At 37.5% G+C, this 23830-nt stretch overlaps 1 protein-coding gene across 1 annotated transcript in view; it reads left to right on the top strand.

Annotated features, from left to right (window-relative positions):
- LOC121430731 overlaps positions 1 to 23830 on the top strand; it is a 51076-nt gene that overhangs the window by 25620 nt on the left and 1626 nt on the right. Inside the window, exons 3-9 of the mRNA XM_041628105.1 lie at positions 10864 to 10971; positions 11646 to 11873; positions 12250 to 12336; positions 13119 to 13391; positions 17088 to 17294; positions 22063 to 22107; positions 22716 to 22794. Coding sequence (XP_041484039.1) covers positions 10869 to 10971; positions 11646 to 11873; positions 12250 to 12336; positions 13119 to 13391; positions 17088 to 17294; positions 22063 to 22107; positions 22716 to 22794 — 1022 coding nt within the window. The 5' untranslated portion in view covers positions 10864 to 10868. The remainder of the gene's footprint in view (positions 1 to 10863; positions 10972 to 11645; positions 11874 to 12249; positions 12337 to 13118; positions 13392 to 17087; positions 17295 to 22062; positions 22108 to 22715; positions 22795 to 23830) is intronic.

A 23830-nucleotide genomic window follows, 5' to 3' on the forward strand; every position in this document is an offset into this window, starting at 1 on the left:
TGAACTCTGTAATAATTAACGCAAAAAATATTATTTTGTAATAGATTTTGGAAAAAATATTCATAAAACGATATTTCGCCCACTTTCCTTGTCTTTTTCCCCCTTTCTCCTTCATTATTGTCGTGAGTACTTTTTTTTTTGGGGGGGTGGGTCATGGACCCCATGCGACGCCCCTTCCAGCTGTAAGTCAGTGAGAGAAATCATAGCAAAAGTTTATGGATTAAAATCTCAAAGATCTCGGAAGCTTGTGTGTGACCGAAAATCATCATTTAATTTCTGCTGGGCACAATAATTATAACACATGCATGCAAAAAATGGATTGTCCTACCGGTCACTTATTATTATTTTCTTTATAAGCACTAAAAACGGATTTCAGGTGCAATTTATTCCAGGGCTTCATTTTTACAAAATATTAGAGAAGTTGATGACAAATTAGACCTTGCATCTTCTTAAAGGTAAAGCAATAAAAACAAAGGCCCACTTCACTTGACAAAGATGACTAAAATGTATAACCCTGGGAAAAGTGTAATTTCTTACCAATTAGTGTGGTTTCGTCTCCGCTATGTCTACATTCCACCATTCAACCATGTTCATGATGCTCAAAATGTGGTTTGTTAAAGATTCATGAATCACTCTCATGACTCTTGGCAATCTTGAATTAATCAACGTCAAGCGTTTTAGGCAACGGTGGGGGTAAATTGCCAATGCGTCCGCTGCCAACTCGTCCACACACCACATGGTCTACCTTCATTTAGTCTAATGCAATTCCGTCCATCAACATTTCGTGTAACAGCCATTTGATCCAATCATCACTTCGTCTATTACAATTTCGTCTGATAACCAGCTGGTCTAATATCCATTTTCTTTTCATTCATTTTGCACAATTAACACTGTAGTTTAATTAGACCAAATGGTATGTGGACTAAATGGCTATTGGACGAACCGGTTATTAGACGGAATAGCATGAGGCTAAATGAAAGACCATGTGGTGAGTAGACGAACTGATTGTAGACCAATTGGTAGTAGACAAGTTGGCAATTTGACAAATTGGCATTAAGATGAATTGTAAATAGACCCAAGGTGACGTCCCTTTCAAATGCTATGGTCTGTCACACCAAACTAACCGACTCCAAACCGACCGATGGTATGTCAGTAGTCATAATGTAATAGCTTTGTTCGGTTAGGATTCGGTTCTGCATGTGTGACTTGGCATGCGGTTGCGCAGCACCAGCACTAACACATGAAGCATATGATGTGATTGTTCATGATGATGAACGTAAAATAAGCATAAAAGTTGAAGAGTTTAAAACAAACACGAATACATTTTAATGGCGGATTTCCTGGTTACAAAAATGGTACAGGCAGAAACCTAAAATACATTTCATTATAATATCGAAATCATTAAAGGTATTATTTGACTTCATACGCATTGTTTTAGTGCCGTCCTAAGACTGAAATTATTTTTGAAGTGCTCTGCCTTCCATTATTTAATATCATTTCCCTTTATAGATATAAATTAAATCAATAATAACGTTTGCAGGGCGTTCTTACGGCTGCCCCCCCCCCACACATAAAATCAATATAGGCCTACGTGTAAATATGAGATTTTATATGAATAAGTAATGTAGGGACAACAGTTTTTGTTGCAGAGTTGCACAACTTTGATCATGTTGATAGATAAGCCCACACCCCCTAAAAAGGGGCTACATGTTTGACAAAAAAGGAGAAAAATACGTTAGCGTCAATGCCCCCTCTCTTCCCTTCCCTATATCCATGGACCTACACAGCAAAAACTGTGGTGGTAATCGGTGTATAGAGGACCACACCAGTTATTTTACACCGGTGTTAAATTGGTGGTGTTAGTTTTACACTTATAGGTGTTATTACAACACCTTTTGTTATTACATTAAAACTCTTTGGTGTTACGTTTAATCTCTAGGGTGTAATTTTAACATCTCAGGGTGTGGTCCTTTATTAACACCAATTGGTGTCAGTTTTAACACCGCAGTTATTACAGTGTATCCACGGAGGATTGTGACAATGCCCAGCACCCCCAGTAACAATAGAATAATCTTCCGTGGATAGGTCCATGCCTATATCATAATTATCATACTTATATTTTACGAAATAAGAAAAAAAAAAATGAAGCACTGCACTCTCCGCTGCTTCCTGAAACTGCCATTCAAAGTGTCGCCTTACTTCTGCATAATGTGCCTCTCGACACGTCACCCAACCCCTCCCACGCATCTGCCCTTGTTTCGAAATAGGGTGACAGTTGCACAAGGGGTACATCCAGGATTTTTAAGTAAGAAGGAGAGTGGTTTTGTGCTGTCATTGTCTAAAATATTTAGGGAAACACTTCTGGCTATTACTTTGTTTTCTATTCAATAATACCAAGTGTTCATATCTATCGCAATACCCCCCCCTCCCTTTCACCCCAGGCCTCTAACCATCTCAGCATCACACCGGGAATACTATCACTTCTTTAGTTGCATCAGATAAGGCACGCAATGAACAATTATGAAAAAAAAATGTCGTGACATCCTTAGATAAGTTTTGTCAGCAGCTAACCATGCAGGATTTCAAAATGTTCCCTTTTATCGACTGTCCTCCAAGCACACCTTGTACATCGAATTGCTACACTGTAAAAATTGAAGTGCTAATTTAGCACTTACAGTGCTTGTAGAGTGACTACACTATGCGGAGTGCTGATTTTCTAGTTCAAATTTGAATGACTACATCAGCACTCAAAGTGTAGTCACTATACAAGCACTGTAAGTGCTAAATTAGCACTTCATTTTTTACAGTGTTGGCACTCCTGCATCTACCATCCGAATGATTCGGACATGTTGGATACCCAGAAGCTATATAAACAATGAAAAAATAGTACGCTGTTTAAGCAATAATAACTTGTTTAAACTTCTAAACAATTATGTTTAACTTTACTTTATCGGCAATCTAAGGTATGACTCGACCTGAGGTTTAACAAGTCGATAATTGGGCACACACCAAAGTCATTACATTCTTGGCAGAAATTATAAGGACGAACACCCCCCCCCCCAAAATAAAAAGGAATATCGATAGATGAAATAAATAAATGAAAATCAGGTAAATGAATGAACAAATACATAAATGAATAAATAGATACATAAATAAATAGATAAATAAATAAATGAATAAATAGATTAGTAAATTATTAATGGATAAAGAAAAGAAAGAAAGAAAGAAATAAAGAAAGAAGGAAAGAAAGAAGTAAATATCCAGTAAAACAAATAGATGAAAGTATTCAATACAAAATATGAATATAATCAAGAAACATATAAATAGAGTTAACACAAAAAATCTATACAAAAATAGAATGAGATTGATAAATACAAACCGTAAACGATGGGATGGGGGTCGTGGTATAGTGGTTACGAATTTTCGTCTTTTAATCTGAGGGACATGAGTTCGATTCCCAACCGTGGCATGTTTTCTTCACAGCAAGAAATTTACCCACAATGTCCTGCACTCAACACAGGCGACATGGGTGAGGTGCATGTGTATCCGAAAGGAAGACGGCTCGGCTACAGCTGGGGTAATATGATTTCAAAATGTTTAGCGCATGTAGAACATATTTCATGTTACGCCATCCATATCATTATTATTAAACATGTTAAATGGAATTGTGATCCCACTTCTAAACCCCTCAAAGACTCTTCGGGCCCCACAACTATATTACAGGCATGACAAGAGATCTTTATAGGTAAGTGTTGACTAACACCTATCCTTGGTTATTAAGGTATACCTGATTTTATGCATGTCATGCTTATCATATCCCATGACGTGAGTCTGAGAGGACACAGGCGGCCTGTGCTGTTGTTGATGTTGTTGTTGTTTTATTGTCTATTTTTTCATGGGTCAAACGTGTCGAAGAAAGACAAGCCATGGTCACTTTAATCTTTACGATCTTCCTTCAATTCCGACCGCAATCAACTAGTAGAAACAAAACGCTTCGACGTCACTTTATCGCAATGACTTTAATGAATTATCATACAGGGGTCCTTGTTAACTTTTGGTTTGATCGTAAATGTCTAGGTATTTAAGATTATTCGTTTAAAACAAAGTAACAAAATCATCATCCATAGAATCAATATAATAAACCCTTGTTTTGAACACACAAACTAAACAAGCCTGCGATGCACGATCGCTTTATGAGACTGATCATGCGCTGTTTCTATATTTTAATCAATGACTGTTTTTCATATAATGAGTCCATTACCCTTTGAATTGGCATTGATATCTAGATGTGACGTTCGGCCTTTATACATGTGAATCCAGTTGAATCATCATTGTAACGATGATTGTTATTGTTATCGTGACTGTGATTAGCGTTCGTGATTCTGATCATGTTCTAGTTTGGTTTCACACGTGCTAAGTATTTGTCATTAGCCGTATATTTCACTGCAATCATCAGTCAAATTACGATTTTTGTTTATCGTGTGAAAAGGCGGTTTAACTCACTGATGATTTTCCTATTATCTCATTTTGTTTACTAGGACCAATATAATTTGGTAAAACATGAAAACGCTTTCTAATCTGTTTAATGCTCTCAGCTGCTTTAAATGAAACATCCATGTTTCATGTATTTCATTTTAGCATACAAATAACAATGAAACGTATCAAAGTAAAGTGCTTACAGCAAACATGTGCACGTGTATTGACCAGTTTGCAGTTACTTTGGAGACAATTTTGGTCAAATAACCTTTCATCTCTTTTGTCATAATATAGGCAGATTTCAAAGCAAGATATATAGTATTCATGCCTTACATAGCAGGATGAAGAAATTGAATCATACCAGGTGACTATAGAATAGCACACCCATGAACACTCTAAGCAGGTGTTGTTGCATTTCTACTTTGAAGGCATATTATAGCACGTTGTACAATGTATTTGGCAAACTGTGATATATACTCTACCAGTCGTTCGTGGACGCATTGTTTTTTTTATGGATGTATTAAAATGAAAAACACAATTAAAAATAATATATGAATAATCAAGACATCAGAGTTGGCGCTTAACTCATTAGATTTTAAACCACCCTGTCACTACAGTACCAATGACCTTCCTCTGATCATGCGCAGAATGAAGGGGGGGGGGTGGGATGGGTGGAAGCCAGGAAGGAAAGATGATGTAATTTCGACCTTGTAATGTATCGCCTGGTTTGTATCCGAACTCTCCTGTTCCTCGTTAACATAATTTCTAAATACGGAACGATGACTCCCATTTTATTATTAGGATAGGAAGATTATTGGATTAGTAAACACATGCATACACCATCATAGAATAAAAACATAATTTTGTTATGTTTAAGGGAGCATATTTCTTTGTTTTTTATTCATATTAAATATCAATATAAGCCTAGAGTGTTGCGCATTTTTGCACACGTCTGTCTAGTCTCAAAAAAGGGTTGCACCTGTAAAGGTGTTGAGTTGCCCGGGGGGGGGGGGGGTACTTACATTGACGAGTGGATACCATGCGCGACCAAAAAACACGTAAAAGGGATGTCTTTTTCAAGATAAAAAAAGGGTTTCTATTTCGCTAGGAAAGCTACGTGTTTATAGGGTCAAATTTGCGGGGATGATAAAACAAAATTAAAATGTTTTATGAAGGATATCCTTTTTGCCCCAACTCTACTTGTTTAGAGTCCGATTTGTGCGAGTTGGGCTGTACTAAACCCAATGATGTAGGTAAACCGAAGTCCGTGACATAACATTGAAATATCACTGTACTTGTTTAGGGATTCAATAAATTCAGGAATACTTGCCAATAGTATCGATTTGTTTCCAATACTTGCTAAGGGTAGGGTTTCGCACGCCAATACTTGTTAAGGGTTGCATTTTCAAAATATGGAAAATACGTGTTTAGGGTGCTTTTTTAGATCTCTTGGTCGCGCATGGAATCCACTCGTGAATGGAAGTGCCCCCCCCGGTAAGTTGCATAATTTACACATAGAAAGTGTTGTGATGATCAATGTACATAGACATGGAGGACCACGTCACTCATTATTACCACGGTGTTAGCTGAATATCTTTGTGTGTTTGGTTTGGTTTTATTTACCGTACAAAAATATTTATATAATACTTTGCTTATTACTTTTACCCTTTTTAGTGTTATGTTGAATGTCTAGGGTGTGATTTTAATACCTCAGGGTGGGTTCTCTAAAGGCAACAACCGGTGTTCGTTTTAACACATCGGTTGACTTTTGGGTTGCAGTTAAAATGAAAGGTTTGTTTTAAGAAGGAATCGAAATTGGAACCATACCACATTTTGGAATTCCATGCATGTAACACGTCTAAATGGTAATTTGATACCCCCCCCCATTACATTCCTCCCGGCACCCCAGCTACATGTACGTCATGCATATCATGTCTAGACCAGCAACCCTACCCCCCCCCCCCACACCGTAGGACCCCAAGGAAGAACAGCAGTATTTTGCAAATACAGCTGAATTGGGTGATCCTCCGTTATTATTGTATGTATATCTCCTGTATATTGTATATTTTTTAATTTTGATTACGGAAATAAAACAAACAAACAAACAAACCGTTTTGAAGATAAATCGTCTGTTCTGGGTGTGTGGGGGATTTGTGAAAATAGTTTTCGAACATCATTAATAGAGTAAGAAAATACAAGAAATATATATTTTTAAAAAAACTTTTCTGTGAGCGAGGTCTCCAACTCTTCATAACCAGGGCTCCGTAACACAACGATTAGCGATCAATCAATAAACATGATAAATGAACTGACCAATCAAGATAAATGTTATACACGTATTCGGTTAAAAATACTGACCAATAACGAATTAGAAGTGTCCTTTCATGTTTGCAATTCATCGCAAAACTTTGTGTTACGGAGCCCTGGTGTCTTATTTTCTATTTTCAAAACGGTTTATTGAGTAATATGTGGCATCTTTGTGGTAAACATGTATACCGGTAATAGTGCATATTCGTCAACAAGCAAAGTTACTCTCTCTTTCTCTCTCCTAGCACAAGCGGATTGTGACACCCAGATGATATCAACATGAATTTGTTCAAATATTGGCATAAAATATGGCTTGGTTTTGTTTTTATTCGTTTCCCAGTAAAAACAGAAGAGTGAGTCACTTTAACTGTGTGCGGAGTAAACCAAAAGTACCCTTCAAAATGACATTTCTTTTATTGTTTAGTGGGCCATGCTTATTCATATTAAACTTCCAATCATAATTGAGTATTGATGAATAACTGAGGTAAACGGAACCAACCACGGTCCATTGCTTTCTAATAAGAGAAATAGACGAACAAGTTCCCCTGTCTGCGTGCTTGTTGAACTTTGAAAACAAGTTCAATAACGAGAAATATTACACGTTTTTTAATAGTCTGATCTTGTCAAGACAGTTACCCACTTTTTGACGTTTGTCATGTCGTAGGTAAGTTAAGACATTCATCAAGCTAAGTTACACTGTTTTTGTGTCTATTATTGTGTTGTTGTTGTTATTGTATCAAATTAATTCATTCGTCTGTGCATTTGTTGTTCATTCATTTCTCTACTTGTTTATTCTACCAATGCACATTTATTCATACACCCACGAGTTGATATTTGCTTGGATTTAATGTCGTCCATTTAACTGTAGATGTTTTGTGTATGTAAAAATGCAGATAATTTATATTCGTGGAATTTACGTATTTATATTATAATCCAACACCACTGCCACTACTACTATTACTACTACTACTACTACTACTACTACTACTACTACTACTACTACTACTACTACTACTACTACTACAACTACTACTACCACTACTACCATTACTACTACTACCACCACCACCACTACCACTAGACTACTACTACTACTACTATTACTACTACTACTACTACTATTACTACTACCACTACTAAGTTTACTACCACTACTACTACTACTACAAACTACTACTTACTACTACTACTACTACTACTACTACTACTACTACTACTACTACTACTACTACTACTACAACAACTACTACTACCACTACTACCATTACTACTACTACCACCACCACCACTACCACTATACTACTACTACTACTACTACATGTACTACCACCACCACTACCACTATACTACCACCACTACTACTATTACTACTACTACTACTACTACTACTACTACTACTACAACTACTACTACCACTACTACCATTACTACTACTACCACCACCACCACTACCACTATACTACTACTACTACTACTACTACTACATGTACTACCACCACCACTACCACGATACTACCACCACTACTACTATTACTACTACTACTACTTCTACTACTACTACTATACTACTACTACTACTACTACTAATAATAATAATAATACCCAATTTTTATAAAGCGCTTTTCCCAGAATGGCCCAAAGCGCGTTACAGCATATTATTACCCCGGTCATTGGATTCATTTCAATCCCGCACGAAAAGTGCACAATTTCCACTCCCTGGGGAGCATTCCTTGCATTCATCGCAGCCTCATTATGGCGCTGGCAAAATCAAACATACAATATCTTTCGCATCCTACCGGGTACCCATTTAGCACCTGGGTCGAGAGTGGCAAAGTGTGGATTAACGCCTTGCCAAAGGACGCTAGACCGCGGTGGGATTCGAACACACGACCCTCTGTTTACAAGGCGAGAGTCAGAACCACTACACCACGGCTCTTCCACTCTACTACTACTACTATACTACTACTACTACTACTACTACTACTACTACAACTACTACTACCACTACTACCATTACTACTACTACCACCACCACCACTACCACTATACTACTACTACTACTACTACTACTACTACTTCTACTACATGTACTACCACCGCCACTACCACTATACTACCACCACTACTACTACTACTATTACTACTACTACTACTACTATTACTACTACCTTTACTACCACTACTACTACAAACTACTACTACTACTACTACTACTACTACTACTACTACTACTACTTCTACTATACTACTATACTACTACTACATGTACTACTACTGCTACTACTATTAATAGTACTACTCCTTTTACTTCTATTTTCAATACCGTATTACATACGTAAGACTACAACTCTTTCTACTAAGCTGTTATTCTACTACTATCGGCTGGGAAGTTGTTTATACAGAATACAGATTATAAACGTGTTTCTTTAATTGCATCTGGGGATGTTGGATACTTATTGGTATTATTATCAAGTTTGTCTATTTCCTGATCATCATGTCAATGAGTTTCATGAAGTGCTGTCCGATCGTTCGATAGCTTCCTGTTTAGACGCAAGTAAAATGGATTTGCAATCATTGTCTGATTGTGGATGGTTTGTCTGCAGTCGTTATCTGTGATTGTGTTAAACTATAGTATTGAAGTCATATTGAAACAATTATTGTTGCATCATTCCATTGAAATGTTCAGACAAAAATCGAAGAGTACCCCCCCCCCTCCCAAGTGATATATCTTTTTTCTTAAACTTTTTAAATAAGCATTGAATGTATAATACCAAGATAATGCATACGATGTAGATAATGATGTCACGCACTCTAAATGTCAAATATTTCATTTTTTGGAATAAATAAATCCACGTAAAGAGCAAAGCTGATTTTTTTTTTGTTCAAGAAAAAAATCATGATCAGTTCAACGGTTTTACTCCTTCGCTATATTATGACCTGGTTGGGCTGGACAACATGTGCAAATATATATATATACATATATATATATATATATATATATAAAGTAATATAATTACATGAATGTATAAATGAAATAAATCAAGAATAAATAAATAATTTATTAAATCGATCAATTATATTAAAGGGAATAAATAAAGAAGAATCGAAAGCAGTGTGTACTGAAAAATACACAAAATGCTTTAATAAGCCTATAGTGTTAGGAAATGCAAAAACAAGACAAAACAAAAACGTGGCAAGCTCAGTCGCTTCGCTCCCTACTCCCCCGCTTCCGAGTTTTTCGAAAGTTTTATGCGTCTTGCTCGCTCCCAAAGACAAAAAGCCTTCTCCATACGGCCAGGTCTATGATATAGGTATCTCTCAAGGCAGATTAAAATTATAAAAGTGCATTTAAGGTCAAGTCCACCCAAGAAAAATGTTGATTTGAATAAGTACCTAAAAATCAAGCTAGCATAACGCTAAAATTTTCATCAAAATAGGATGTAAAATAAGAAAGTTATGACATTTTCGAATTTTTCGCTTATTTTTCACAAAATAGTGATATGCACAACTCAGTGACATGCAAATGAGACAGACAATGATATCCCTCACGTACTATTACTTTTGTTTTGAATTTTTATTTTTATTTTTTTTGTATTGTGTGGATTCTACAACAGTTCGGGTTTTTTTTCTCACAAATTCGACAATAAGGACCAACTTGACCGAATCATATACATGTAGTATAGTATGCTGACTCCACATGTTCAGGGAGGGATTAATTCTTGTTTCAGTTGACAATGAGGAAAAATATTAGAGTATTTCATATCATGAAATACAAAAGAAATAGTGAATGGATGTCACCAGTTTCCTCATTTGCATACCGACCAGGATGTGCATATAACTTTTTTGTGAAATTAAACGAAACTGGATATCATAACTTTTGTTATTATGCATCTTATGAAATTTCCAGTACTTGTTGGAATCAACTTTTTGTTGGGATGAACTTGTCCTTTTAGGTGCAAACTGTGTAGTTAACCACGATGCATCGATGAGTTGTCAACATTTTTCATCGAGACAAAAAGCATTGACAAACGGTTTCTAAGTCTAATTCGATAACATTCCTTTTATCATTATTCTCTTTAGAAGTCATGGCAACAATTCATGGAAACAGTATTGTTAACCCTGCCTTTGCCCTTTGGCTGTGGATCATATATATTTGCTGTTCTAGTATGGTGTGGGCGAATGCCTCAGGTAAACTATTATTGATTTCTTTTAATGGTTATTCCGCAATATTTGTATTGACTCATCACTTTTCCTGAAAACAAAAAAAATCGCTGAATTCAGTGTGTTACCTTACGCTTGCAGCAAATCGAACTATTTCCAATTTTGATTTCCGATTATATATTCTAATTTATCCAACATCTATGATGTTTAATACAGATGTAATTAGGATGATATCTATCCAGTGAGATTTAATCCTATAATGACTGAAGTCCATCAATATGCCTGGATGAATTCAACTCTGGTGTGTGACTTTTCAAAGTGCCCATTCAAAGCTACGATATATTTGCATGGCATTCTGACAAGGTTCGTTTTTCATAGATAACATCCCACACATATCAATCTATCACTTTATAAGCCCATGACACGCTTTTTCTATATAATGATATAATTTGTTACGTAAGTTATATTATGTAAATGATTGGAATTGAAGTTAGCAGCTCTCTCTAAAATAAATGAATAAATTGAAAAGAGGTTAGAAACATGGCAGAGGTCTAAACACACACACATACAAATACACAAACCTAAGACGGGACCTAAAAATGTATTAATTCTGAATAAATATTCTTAAACAATATGCAAGAATGATTAAGTATTGCCAGCAGGCGTATATTGATATTGATCTGCATGAATTGTTTTAACAGGAGACGTTCGATTAGTGGGAGGGGCCAAACCCAACGAAGGTCGAGTTGAAATACACAACGATGGGATCTGGGGAACCTACTGCGGAGATTCCATTGACGTTCAGATAGGCATGGTCATATGCCGGCAAGCCGGATACCCGGGAGCTGCCATGAGGTTTCAAACCAGTCAGGAATTTGGATCCGGAACGGGACCGGTTTACTACAACGGATACATGTCATGCGTTGGAAGTTAGTTTGGGAATTTTAATCGGGGGACAAGCAAGCCCGAAATATAATTAGATTTTTTTTTCTTTTATGAAAATGGATGCATTGGATTTATATTCCTCTTGGCTCTTCTGTCATGCCCCTAATCTTTTCCGAACCTGAATAGAGTAAGGAGTGTGCTACGCCTGTCAGTATGAGCACATTATCTTTTTCATCACTTTAAAAAGGGATGTTGCCCCTCTTATACACCTTGCAACTCCTACTTATTTGCAGTCTTTTGAAAAAAAATGTACCTCATTTTGTTCAATCACCTGGTGTGTTTATATGAAATCATGAATTTTTCTCACATGAAAGCAGTTGTACAAATTTAATTAGTTTGTTCCTTTCTCTTCTCTTTCAGATGAGAGAAGTCTCGCATATTGCCACTTCACAAACTACAAGTATTCAGTTTGCACTCATAGTAAAGACGCTGGCGTGATATGCCAAGGTGAGTACTAGAGTAACGGACCAAAGATAGATCCTTGCGGTACTCAACATTACGTACTCGGCGTGGAATTACACTACACAAATGACCGTTAAACAGTATGATCATAGGCAACGTTAATACCCCTTAAATGAATAGAACAAAGTTCCAAATTGACTCTAGTACATGTAGGTTTTAAATGACCCCCCCCCCCAAAAAAAAAAATAATAAATAAAATAAACAATGAATAAATAAATAAATGAATAAGTAAATAAAAAAGAAAAAGAAAAAAAAATGGACCTTGTAGCACTCCACAATCCGTCCACAAAGATTTATATTGTGAAGATATCGAAACTAATGCTGAATAATGATAAAGAAAATGTGCATGAAAATAGTAGAGTGTACTAATACAATATTTCACAGAGGGAAAGCGAGCTAAAAACCGAACATCTTACTACACTCTCTGTACACCTATTCTGACTTGATAACCATATTGTGTTAACCGTTAAACTTTGTAAAAATAATATATATATATATTTCTCTAAAGAGCAGACAAGTGACCAAAATTTCCATGATTTATTGAGTTCGATGTTGTCTGTTGCAAGCACTCATGATTTTAAGTACAGGGCCCTGTCCACGGATGATTATTCTATCGTTACTGGGGGTGCTGAGCATTGTTTACAGCACCCCAGTAATGATATAATCCTCCGTGGGCAGGTCCATGCTTTAGTGACGACTGACAGCCTAAGGAAACGTTCGTTACTTTTAGTTTTCATATCAACCAACTTTTTTTTAATCAACTATAGAGCCTGGATACGTGGGATGCTACCCAGCTGATGGTTCCAACATCCAACCAATCTTATCCCTCACATCATCAGAGGGAGCCGATAGTGTAGATGATTGCCTCACCCTCTGTCGCACTGAAAACACGTCGCATGCTGCTATGTCGGGCAAAAGCTGTCATTGCATCAACCAGTTACCAAGGAACGTCAGCTCCAGCAGGGTGACAGACGATAAATGCAGTTCCACCTGCTCCGGGAATTCCCGCCAAATTTGTGGGGGTCCAAACCACTATTCCGGTAAATGAAGTCTGATTTTTCTCTTTTTTTCTCGAACATCAGAATATTGTTTCATGAATTTGTCTAAGTGCTGAATAATTCGCTCTAGTAATTTCCGTGACATCTTCAAACTTCCTAGGTACAATGCGCCGCACTGGTATCTCCCTGTATCATGGCTGCTGTTATCATGGTTTACAGAACACAGTTTGGGTCCTGATTTCATTTTCATTAAACTTAATGTAAACATTATCTTGTATATTTCTTCTTCCATATACACAGACTACCTAAAAAATTAAGGTGATAGGAAACAGAAAAGGGGTGCGAAGAGGGAGAAAAACATCTCTCAAAGTTACCAGCAAAAGTTTTTTGCCAACCGAACGGTTTTAAATTCACATTTTCCGCTCATCTGCCATGTATGTTATGTACTATGCTATGCTAACTCCCCAGTCGTTCCAAGCCGATTTTCTTTTTTTTGCAGCAGATTACTGCGACCTCTTGTGCCATTTCCGCAACCACTGATTTAAAAAAAAAGGGGAAAAAATCCGCACCTCAGCAGCATGCATGTACTTCTTTTGGATTAAAATTGAAATTGACATTGGAAACAAAAATCTGCCCCAATAAACCTCTCGAAAACGAATAGTTGGCAAGGTTTGACAATTTATTAGGAAACTGGCAAATCTTCAACCTACCTAATGATTAGCAATGGAAAGGGCATGGCATACGTTATATTATGGAGCATATTTATTTGCAGCTGACCTTTTTTATGCAAGTTAGTGCACGTGACTTTAGGCAAAAACAAGGGATTGCAATAGACCTAGGCAGGGACGTCGGCAGTCAGCAGGGGTGACCATCCATTATTATTTTTTAATGTAGTGAAAAACTGGAGGAGAAAAAAAGAGAGGAAAGTGTGAGAAAATGTACGTGGTCATACTGAATACAAAAGGAGGTATCCCGGTCTGTTGGTTGCTTTACCATGTTTACTGTAAATCGATAAGTGATACAAGAGACGTTACCATTACGACGTGCCATCCACCTTTTTAAGATACCCTGACGCCCCGCCCCCATGTTCTTTTTGTTCTTGTAGTTTTTTAGCAAGTGGAAAGTGTCCGTTCACTGAAAACACTATTTATTCTGTTCATGAATGTACAGAAAAAAAATGTTGATTTTGTATCAGTTTGCTGGATATTCTTAATAGAAAATGATTATTCCTACTATTTCGCAGATAATACACTATAAATGTACTAATCTCCAAAAAGACATAAAAGCAACAGTACTAATGGTCAGGATTTGAGCTTGTTCAGTGGTGCAGATGAAACCGACTCCCATTTGACCGATGGTACATTATTGGAAATAACTTGTAAAAGCCTTGATCGGTCTGGAGTCGGTTTCACTGGTTAATCTACGACATATGGTCAGCGCTGGTTCCAATATCATAATTTTGAACCAGGTTAAACCATTTACATTATGTACATAATGCATTACACGTCCGTAATCATGTGAGCGTAGTGCACTATATGAGCGGTATAAATCCGTGTAATTTTCCCCGCACCTATACCATGTCTACGAATGAACATTACCCTGACACAAATGACATGTGTTGTAATTGATGACACAGTGAGATACAAACTCCAAAGCCAAATTTAATCCTCATTTTCCCCACGGGGAAACACATCTTTGGCACGCGAGAAAAGGGGCCTGGAAATTAGAGGATTCAAAATGGCGTAAGCAAATGAAGAGGCGGAGGGGCAAACCCGCAAAAGAGGGTCGAGTCGAGCTCTTATAACTTAGAACCACAGCGTCACACCAACTGAGTAACATTTATTTCTAATTTGCGGGGTTTTTTTTACATTTTACCTTGCTTTCCTTACATTAGTTTTAGTACTTTATTCAGCATTTCTCTTTGCGGTTTTTATTGTACATGTTTGCATGACCTCGACTTGAAAGAAAGAGATATACTTCTCATCATTTCCACTTCAAATCAACTATTTGTACGTTGCGTATACAAACTTCGTAGAACAGTCGTTAATACTCCAACGGGTCAATAAATCAGAATTAAAGTGTTTAACATGGTCAGATACATTAAAAGTGTTTTGAGGTCATAATAAAACTCATCTTTATTTGGAGCAGGTTACCCACGTATTGGTCAGTTTCCAATCGCTTCATGCTGAATAAAATAGTGAATATAGAGCAAAGTGTAGGCACCTGTCTATCTTTGCGTCTGCACTTAGCATGGTTGCCAAGAATATCCCATCCGTTACTCTCACCTCTCTCTTCCTCTTCTTGTTATCCTCTCAGACGGTCAGACTTCGGCAGGATTATGACTATATTCCACCCCTCCCCCAACACAAACACACACACTCGTCATGGACACTTATTTTCCCCCGGGGGGGGGGCACTTACATTAACGAGTTGTTACCATGCGCGAGCAAAAAAGCACGTAAAATTGATGTCTTTTTCACAATAGGGCACGCTACGTAACGTGAAAAGGGTATCAAAAACACAAAATTATAGAAAAAAGGGTATCTATTTCGCTAGGAAAGTTAAGTGTTTAGGGTCAAATTTGCGGGGATGATAAGACAAAATTAAAATGTTTTAAAAAGGGTGTCTTTTTGCCCCAACACTACGCGTTTAGAGTCCGATTTGCGCGAGGTGTAGAAGGTGGCGTCGTACTAAACCAAAATTAATCGACGACCGAAGGACCCGTTACATAACAATAAAATACTCCTGTACTTGTTTAGGGGTTCATTTCAGGGAATATTTGCCAAGCGTATCGTTTCGTTTCCACTACTTGTTTAGGGTAGGGTTTCACACGCCAATACTTGGTAAGGGGTGCATTTTCAGAATATGGAAATTACGTATTTAGGGTGCTTTTCGAGACCCCATGGTCGCGCATGCTATCCACTCGTCAATGGAAGTGCCCCCCCGGGTTATTTCTGTATCCTTCTGTATATGCATCTTCATGAAAGCTAATTATCGGGGCTATACATCTTCATTTCTTTGCGATGTCACCAATATTCGTCACCCAAAACCCGCGGTTCAAAATATCAAGAGAAGATTTTATTCTTGTATTGCCAGCTTTAGCCTACATGCTCTTAAATCAATGTTAGTGTGTTTTCTTACCCTGTGTTGGTACATGTATAAAAGATTATGCCCGTAATATCGCATAATTTCTTTCATATTTGTTTGTTTTTTAACCAAACCGACGCTGAAATTTTTCTTTGCCCCCAAAATGGCGACATTCTGTACACCACACTTATATTTTGCCATTACACCATCTTTATTTTCTTAATCTCTCTTTCATTCTCCCCTACCCTTTTCTCCCCGTCTTTCCGTCTGACTGTATGTATGTCTGTCTGTCTCTCTCTCTCTCCATACAACTCCCCCATCCCTTTCTCTCTCTTGTATCACCTTTTTTTGTTGTTGTTGAAATGCCATGCCTTCCTTCCTCATCATATTCCCTACTTAAACATGTTAAAAAAGGACTTGTTCTCTTACAGGTAACCGTTTATCCATGCCAGGACTCATGACGCAGAGCTCGAATATGTTGCACAAGAGCCTACAGACCCTAGCCTGGCAAAGAGAAACGTTCCACTTGTTTTCCCCAATTTTAGCAGTATGCCTCCCATTTTTAGACGATTCCCTTCTTGCATCCAAGACAAACATGTCGAAAGAGTTACATCTAGGATATGACCTCTATTTCGTTTTCTTTCCATTCAGTTTTCAGCACAACCGATGGGTTTTGCGACCAACTGCTTCCTCCTGCAAATGGCACCATCGATACGAAATACACACGGTATGGTACCACTGTGACTTTTGGCTGCTTCCCGGGCTTCGAGTTAGAAGGCGCCAAAAAGACGCAATGTGTCAGAAGTGAGACGCACACCAGCGGATTCAAGTGGGACAGCGTCATTCCAATCTGTACAGGTAACGTATTTGCTTATTGTGCATACTGCTAAAACACGTCAAATAAGTTTCATAGAATCTCTTCCGGGGGGGGGGGGGGGGTAGTCCAGATTGGACCTTGTTGTTTGGAAATGCCCTTTCCGAAAAGCTAACATAGAGGGCACATGTCTCCCAATCTCTAATGGGCACACATGAGTATTACAGACCCCCATTCACTCACGTGTTATATCATAGCTCATTAAAAATCAATCCTTCGATAGATTTTGCTTTAATTCACTGACATTAGTCACAATTAACAGTACATTAAGACTTGATATGTTAATCAGGTACTTGCCCAGCTCAATCAAAAGTTAAATGGCCTGAAATAAGACTAACAATAATTTCGGCCAATTCATCGCCAGAAAAACCAGAACTGCATTGTGGGTAATAATGATTAAAATGAAATACAAAAATGCAGTCTAGCCTTCCCAAACGCCTTGATTATGAAAGAGTATGAACATAGCATTATGTCCATCGTTTTTCTTTGATATACAAACATTTGATCTATTTTTAATGAATTATTTTAATCAATAAAGTCATGTGATCTTTACTTACGCCTGTCCGGCATGCTTTGCGCGCGGTTGAATTACTCTCATGTGCCCTATAGCGCCAATCCACTCATCTTCGCTCCCCAGATGAGTGGATTGGCACTGATTAGAGATTGGGAGACATGTGCCCTCTATGTTAGCTTTTGGGAAAGGGCATTTCCAAACAACAAGGTCCAATCTGGACTAGGGGCGGGGGGGGGGGGGTGGGTTGCCATTTAAGAGTAAACAATATCCATGAGAATCATGTCGAATAAGGCACTCTATTACAGGATTCAAGGAAGGCCCTCTCTAAACAGGCATTTTTGTGCAGATGTCAAAATTTGTAAACGACATACTCTATACGGGTTTATTAGGGCCATCGTGATGTAGGGTATATTTATTTATTTTCGTTTTCTATACTCTATTCGCGTTGCGCATGGTCATTGCCTACTCAGGAAAACGCAATCGTTTACGTGTTTTTTTTCTTCTCATCGATGCTGTCCAATGGCAGTGACCGCACCCCCCCCCCCCTCTCCTCTCGGAGAGATACAATCGTATCAATAAGCTTTATTCTTATTATTATTTTTATTTATTTATAACTCTGTTCGCGTTGTGCACGTTCATTGCCTACACGCGAAAAGCACACCTTTTTTTCTCTCTCGCGGATGTTGTCCAATGTTTCTGAGCCCCCCCCCCCTTCCCTCCTCACGGAGATCCAATTGTATCAGTGAGCATGGCTGAATGGAGCTGAAGTTCACTGGAAAGGGCTCGAATAGTGGCAGGTCGGGAGCAATTCACGTAGATCCTGACATCAACTCATGTTCAAGCACTATGCTACAGTATATTGTTTCTCTGATTGTCACGACATTATTCAGACGAACCAGCGTCCATACTATATACCAATATGTATCCTGAAAACAAAAATGCAATTGGGTTTAAGTTTAACATGTTGAAGTTCAAGTCAAACAATTCCATAAAACTCCATGAAATATATTCTTAATTCATTTTCTTCTGCAGATTCATTCATGTAGCGGGGAGGGCTTTAAAGTTTTATTTAGAATAAGTACATTAATTCAATTTATTCATTGTGATATCGGTTTATACAGCAATAAGAAGGGTACCAACCCTTCTTGTCTCCAGATCGAAGGAATCGGTAACATCCAGTGCAACCGGTTTGACCGGGTTATCCGGCGTATCCGATCCGTCCGGTAGGGCAATTAAACTCTTCACAGGCAACACATCCACCGTCGTGCCTTCTACATCATGCATATTGGCATACATGTACATGTGTATATACACTCTCAAAACAAACGGCAGTTAAAAAATGACTAGTTAATCGAGTCAGCTGGGTGCAACTGTTGTTCTAGTCACATTTCACTATTTTTACTAGTCGTACTAGAACAATTTTTTTCTGACTAGAATATACGTCAGAAATGTGACTAGACATTATTATCAGCTGCCCTCAGCTGCACCCAGCTGACTATACTAATCTAGTCAATTTGACTAATTTGCTTTAAGAGTGTATATATTTCACTCGTGTCATTGGTAGAAAGAACACAGTCGCCCACGGTACCCCCACTCTTTGTTCACAGTGTGGTCCACAATGTACATACGGTACACCATGTTTCCACATTTTACTGTGTAAAAATGTAATTTACGCTGTTATGGCAACCGCACACCTTACGATTGGTCTGCTACCCGACTTTTGAATAAAACGTAATTATAGAATTTGACAATATTATTGAGACATGGAATATCTTACTGTGTAAGGTTTTAAATCATCATTCGAATACCTATGTTCAATTCTGTGACTATTCTGTCTTTCTGGTTAGAATAAAATCGAATTTCATATTTAGTCTTAATGACGTCATAGCAATCGTGCGATTGGCTACGATTAGAAACTAATCTGCTCTTTACTCCAAAATAATGGCTTGCAATCATCCCAAATTGTTACATTAGTATTCTTTAAGTTAATTTAACCTCAAATAAATTATACTTTTCATTCACATTTTCTGAAAATAAGTAAAATGCGATTTCTTCCGAAAATCGGATCGTGGGCCAGACTCGTAAGGTATGCGGTGGCCTTTAATGTAAAAATAAAAAAAAATATATATATAAAGACAATATCACACCCTAGAGCCCTATGGGGTGTTAATACTCAATGCTCACAGTATCCAAATTATTATGATAGATTTCTAAAATCAACAGAATGATTTGCCATTGTTACCCACACTTTGAACACACTGTGGAACGTACTGTGGGAGATTGCGTTCTTTCTGGCAGGCATATCATGGTGCTCTCATCTGATCTACTTACCTTTTTTGCAATATATAAATTAATTTAAAAAATGATAAATACCAAAATAAACTATTCCATCTGTGCCCCAAACCGACCGCGAGAGTGCTCATTGTCTGTTATTCAAAAGTGAAATGCCTAGATATGACTTTACAGAATTAGAAATGAGTGTATTTCTGATCTTTGCAGCAACTCTGATAGGCGGTGCGGATATTTCACGCAACATTCTTTTTAAGCGATGTTTTTTTTTAGTTTTCCACGCCTGGTCACAAATGGTATTTCAGGAAACAACCGTTTAACAAACTTTTGAAGATTGAATTCAATGCATTACCCCCTCCAACCCAAATTACCATTATGTAGTATAGAGAGCAGGAGAAATGAAACGATTTCAAATGCGAAGCAAATAAAATGGTAAAGCTGTTCATTTCATCATTTTTTAAAGGTCAACATGGTCAAGTCCACCCCAGAAAAAAAAATTATTTACTAAATTAAATGAATCTTTAAAATATCGTAACGTTCTGATTTTACATCCGATTTTGATGACATTTTCAGTGTTATGCTTGTTGGATTTTTTTTCTTGGTTTTTTTTTTCAAAATCATTTTTTGTTGGGGTGGTCTTGTCCTTAAACACTTCGCCAATTGACATGATTGACGTTTATATTCTGTCATATACAATATCATTATTCATTTTAAATATTCTTGCCATTATAATCCACGTGGTTTCATTGCGGTTACCGCTTACGGATATACTAACCTCTAACGGTGTTGGTACGCTTGTTTTATAACCCTATCATGCCTGCTGGTGCGTTTCATCAGTATATCGAAGTTGCAAATTTTATCAAGTGAAGACATATCTTTAAAAGGTTCGGTTAAAACAACTGATCTGTTGGTTGATGTGTGTCCAACTTGAATGAAAATAACGGTCGCCCATCAAATAAATTTCTGGTACATTCGTACCATGGAATCTTGTTTTTGTCTATTGTGATATTACCAACATTAACCAACATCTCTGTGATGTTGGCCAATCTTCTAGAGATTGTCGTTTATGCCTATTCTCTCCTTTCTTAACATGTTTAATTCCTCGCTCCATTTCATAGTAATTCTGGATTTGCATTCGATCACAAACATAAATATATCATATCAATTGTTCATGATTATATAAATTCTAACTTTTCATTAAAATATTTTGAAAATGTAAGTCGAATTCTTATTTTTTTTATGAATACAAGCTTTATTTTATATTGTACTAGCTCATCTCCGAGAAAAGTCTTTTGTCTTATGCATGCTGGAGAAATCACGGGCACCATTTATACCTCAGTCACATTTGCTCTACGGCGGCCGTATGGCGAGTCAAAAACAGCCGTTTTATTTATTTTTATTCAAACCACCCATATGTAGCTATTACATAAAATGTGACTGAGGTGTTATTGTGCTCAAATCGAAGCGGATTGACAACCTGGGGCCGTTTTGTAAAGCTGTTTGTACGTTACGCTTGACGTAACGCTCGACTGGTGGTCCCTTCTCGTGTTAATGATATACCTTGTATTTGCGTTGATATAACTCACAAGAAAGGGTTACCAGTCTTGCGGAAAGTCGTTTTTTCAAGCTTCATCATGTTCATGAAACATAGATAACATTACTATGATGAATGTGCTCTAGGCGTAATTCATGTATTGCGCCATCTACGACACATGACAAAACTATTTAGAAATCGAGTGTCGGAGCACCTATTTCAGTAATGTATTTCAATTTCGATACCCACTTTCTTTGGTATTAAAAATAGCTTCTGCTTTGATTTCAGGGTTTTTTTTACCTTGCAGTAGATATAAAATCATAATGGGTGTGTTGTTATTGAAGGGAATGTTATCCCCCCCCCCCGAAAAACTAATACTTCTAATTTGAATAATGTATGCATTTTTTTTCTCCAGAAACCACCCTCGTGCCGCTATCCCCAAGGTCAAGAAGTAATCCAGGTAAAGTTGTTATATAAGTCTAACTGTCTTATTCTCTCTCCCCCCGGGGGCATTTGTTTATTTGATTTTTATTATATGTATTCCATGAACGAATAGCCATTTAACGCTATAAAAAAATGTTTGCCTGCCTCTTTCTGGATTGGCGGGAGTGGGGTGGGGTAGGTATTCAGTCGATTTTGTAATTTGTCTTTGATGTTTGCATCCATAGTTTGAAAAATTGCCGCAATCAAAATATTAAAGCGTGCAGCTGATTTTACAGAAAGTCAGAGCCGGTCGTACTGTATTTCTGATTATTTTTTTAAAAAATTGCCTTGAGTAATATTATTTCATATCTAGAATTGGAAATTAGTATTTCTCATCCATTACGGTGATCATACATATTGAAATTATATACGTGATTCAAGATGTTTTTGTTTCAAAACTGATATTCAAAAATGTGTGAATCAAATGAGCAGTTCTTTGAACAAGCAAGGTGCTAATATACATCACTGCGGAACGTCCTGTCGAATGAAGTTTCTCATCATTATAAAGGCATATTTTGAGTAGGTGCAAAGAGGCTGTACGGTCCAAATATACCTTTCCCCTTTTTCATATTTCTTACATGACAGGCATCGTTATTGGGATTATCAGTGGAATTATCCTTGTTGCCATCGTGATGACCTTATTGTTCATCTACTGCAGACAAAGGTAAGAAATAACCTTCAAGTTCATAATAGGGAGTTTTCGCATTTATACGGATAAACTCTCGACAACGCATCGATTCCTCTGAAATATCATAAAATTAATTAATATCACAAAGGAGAGCTGAGAGGCTCGTGTCAAAAGTTGGTGAACAATTACAAATGTTTAGCTGTCCTGAATCAAGAGATCCCGATGCTCTCCCGGGCGACCAACTTTCGGCAAAAGCCTCCTAGCTCTCCATTGTGATTTGACGTGCATTTTCAAAGGAATTGAATCGTTGTAGAGAGTGTCTCCGTAATAAATGCGAAAAGTCCGGATTGACGTCCTGGGTGGGCGTTAGCCAACTGCACGATTTTTCGCGCGACTGGAACATTATCCCAGGTCAGGGATATAGCACAAGGAAGTGCACAGAGTCTTGCGAAAATTATTTTAAAATTGAAATTTGACTCAAGAGGCTACCTCACTGGGCTTGCACGTAGTTCTCCTGGGGCCCCGGTTACAGAAAACTTAGCAATTGATCTTGGGGCTGATGTTTACGATTGATCACACACAATAATAAATGCAATCAGTCGTAGAACTCAGTTCTATGATCAATCGCTGAGCTTAATTGTGTTACGAGGCCTTCATTTGTTTAGTTGCAGATAAATTTCGCGACGTCTCCGAGAAAGCTCATGAAATTATGGAGTTTCCAAGGAGTCAGAAGAAAATCGGCCACACTCGAGTGTCTTGAGACTTTTTGGAGACAATTTCCAGACGTAGCGATGTCTCTGGGGGGTCTGCGAAACGTACTGGCGACATCGCAGAGACCTGCAGGAGACCAGGGCCCCGTCTTACAAAGAGTTATACGATTGATCCGATCGACCTAAAGTATATGAAAATCCACCAACGTCATAATTTTTCTTCAGGAAATTTGCCGAATGTCCCATGAAAAAAAAGAGAAGCGCATTGAATTTTCAAGAAAACTATGAATTTTTGAACAAACATATCAAAATACGTCAAAATATTTTTGACAAACCATGGAGCTGATAGTTCCATGACCAAA

This window comes from Lytechinus variegatus, chromosome 17 (genome assembly GCF_018143015.1).
Source record: "Lytechinus variegatus isolate NC3 chromosome 17, Lvar_3.0, whole genome shotgun sequence".
In the NCBI taxonomy this organism is placed as follows: Eukaryota; Metazoa; Echinodermata; class Echinoidea; order Temnopleuroida; family Toxopneustidae; genus Lytechinus; species Lytechinus variegatus.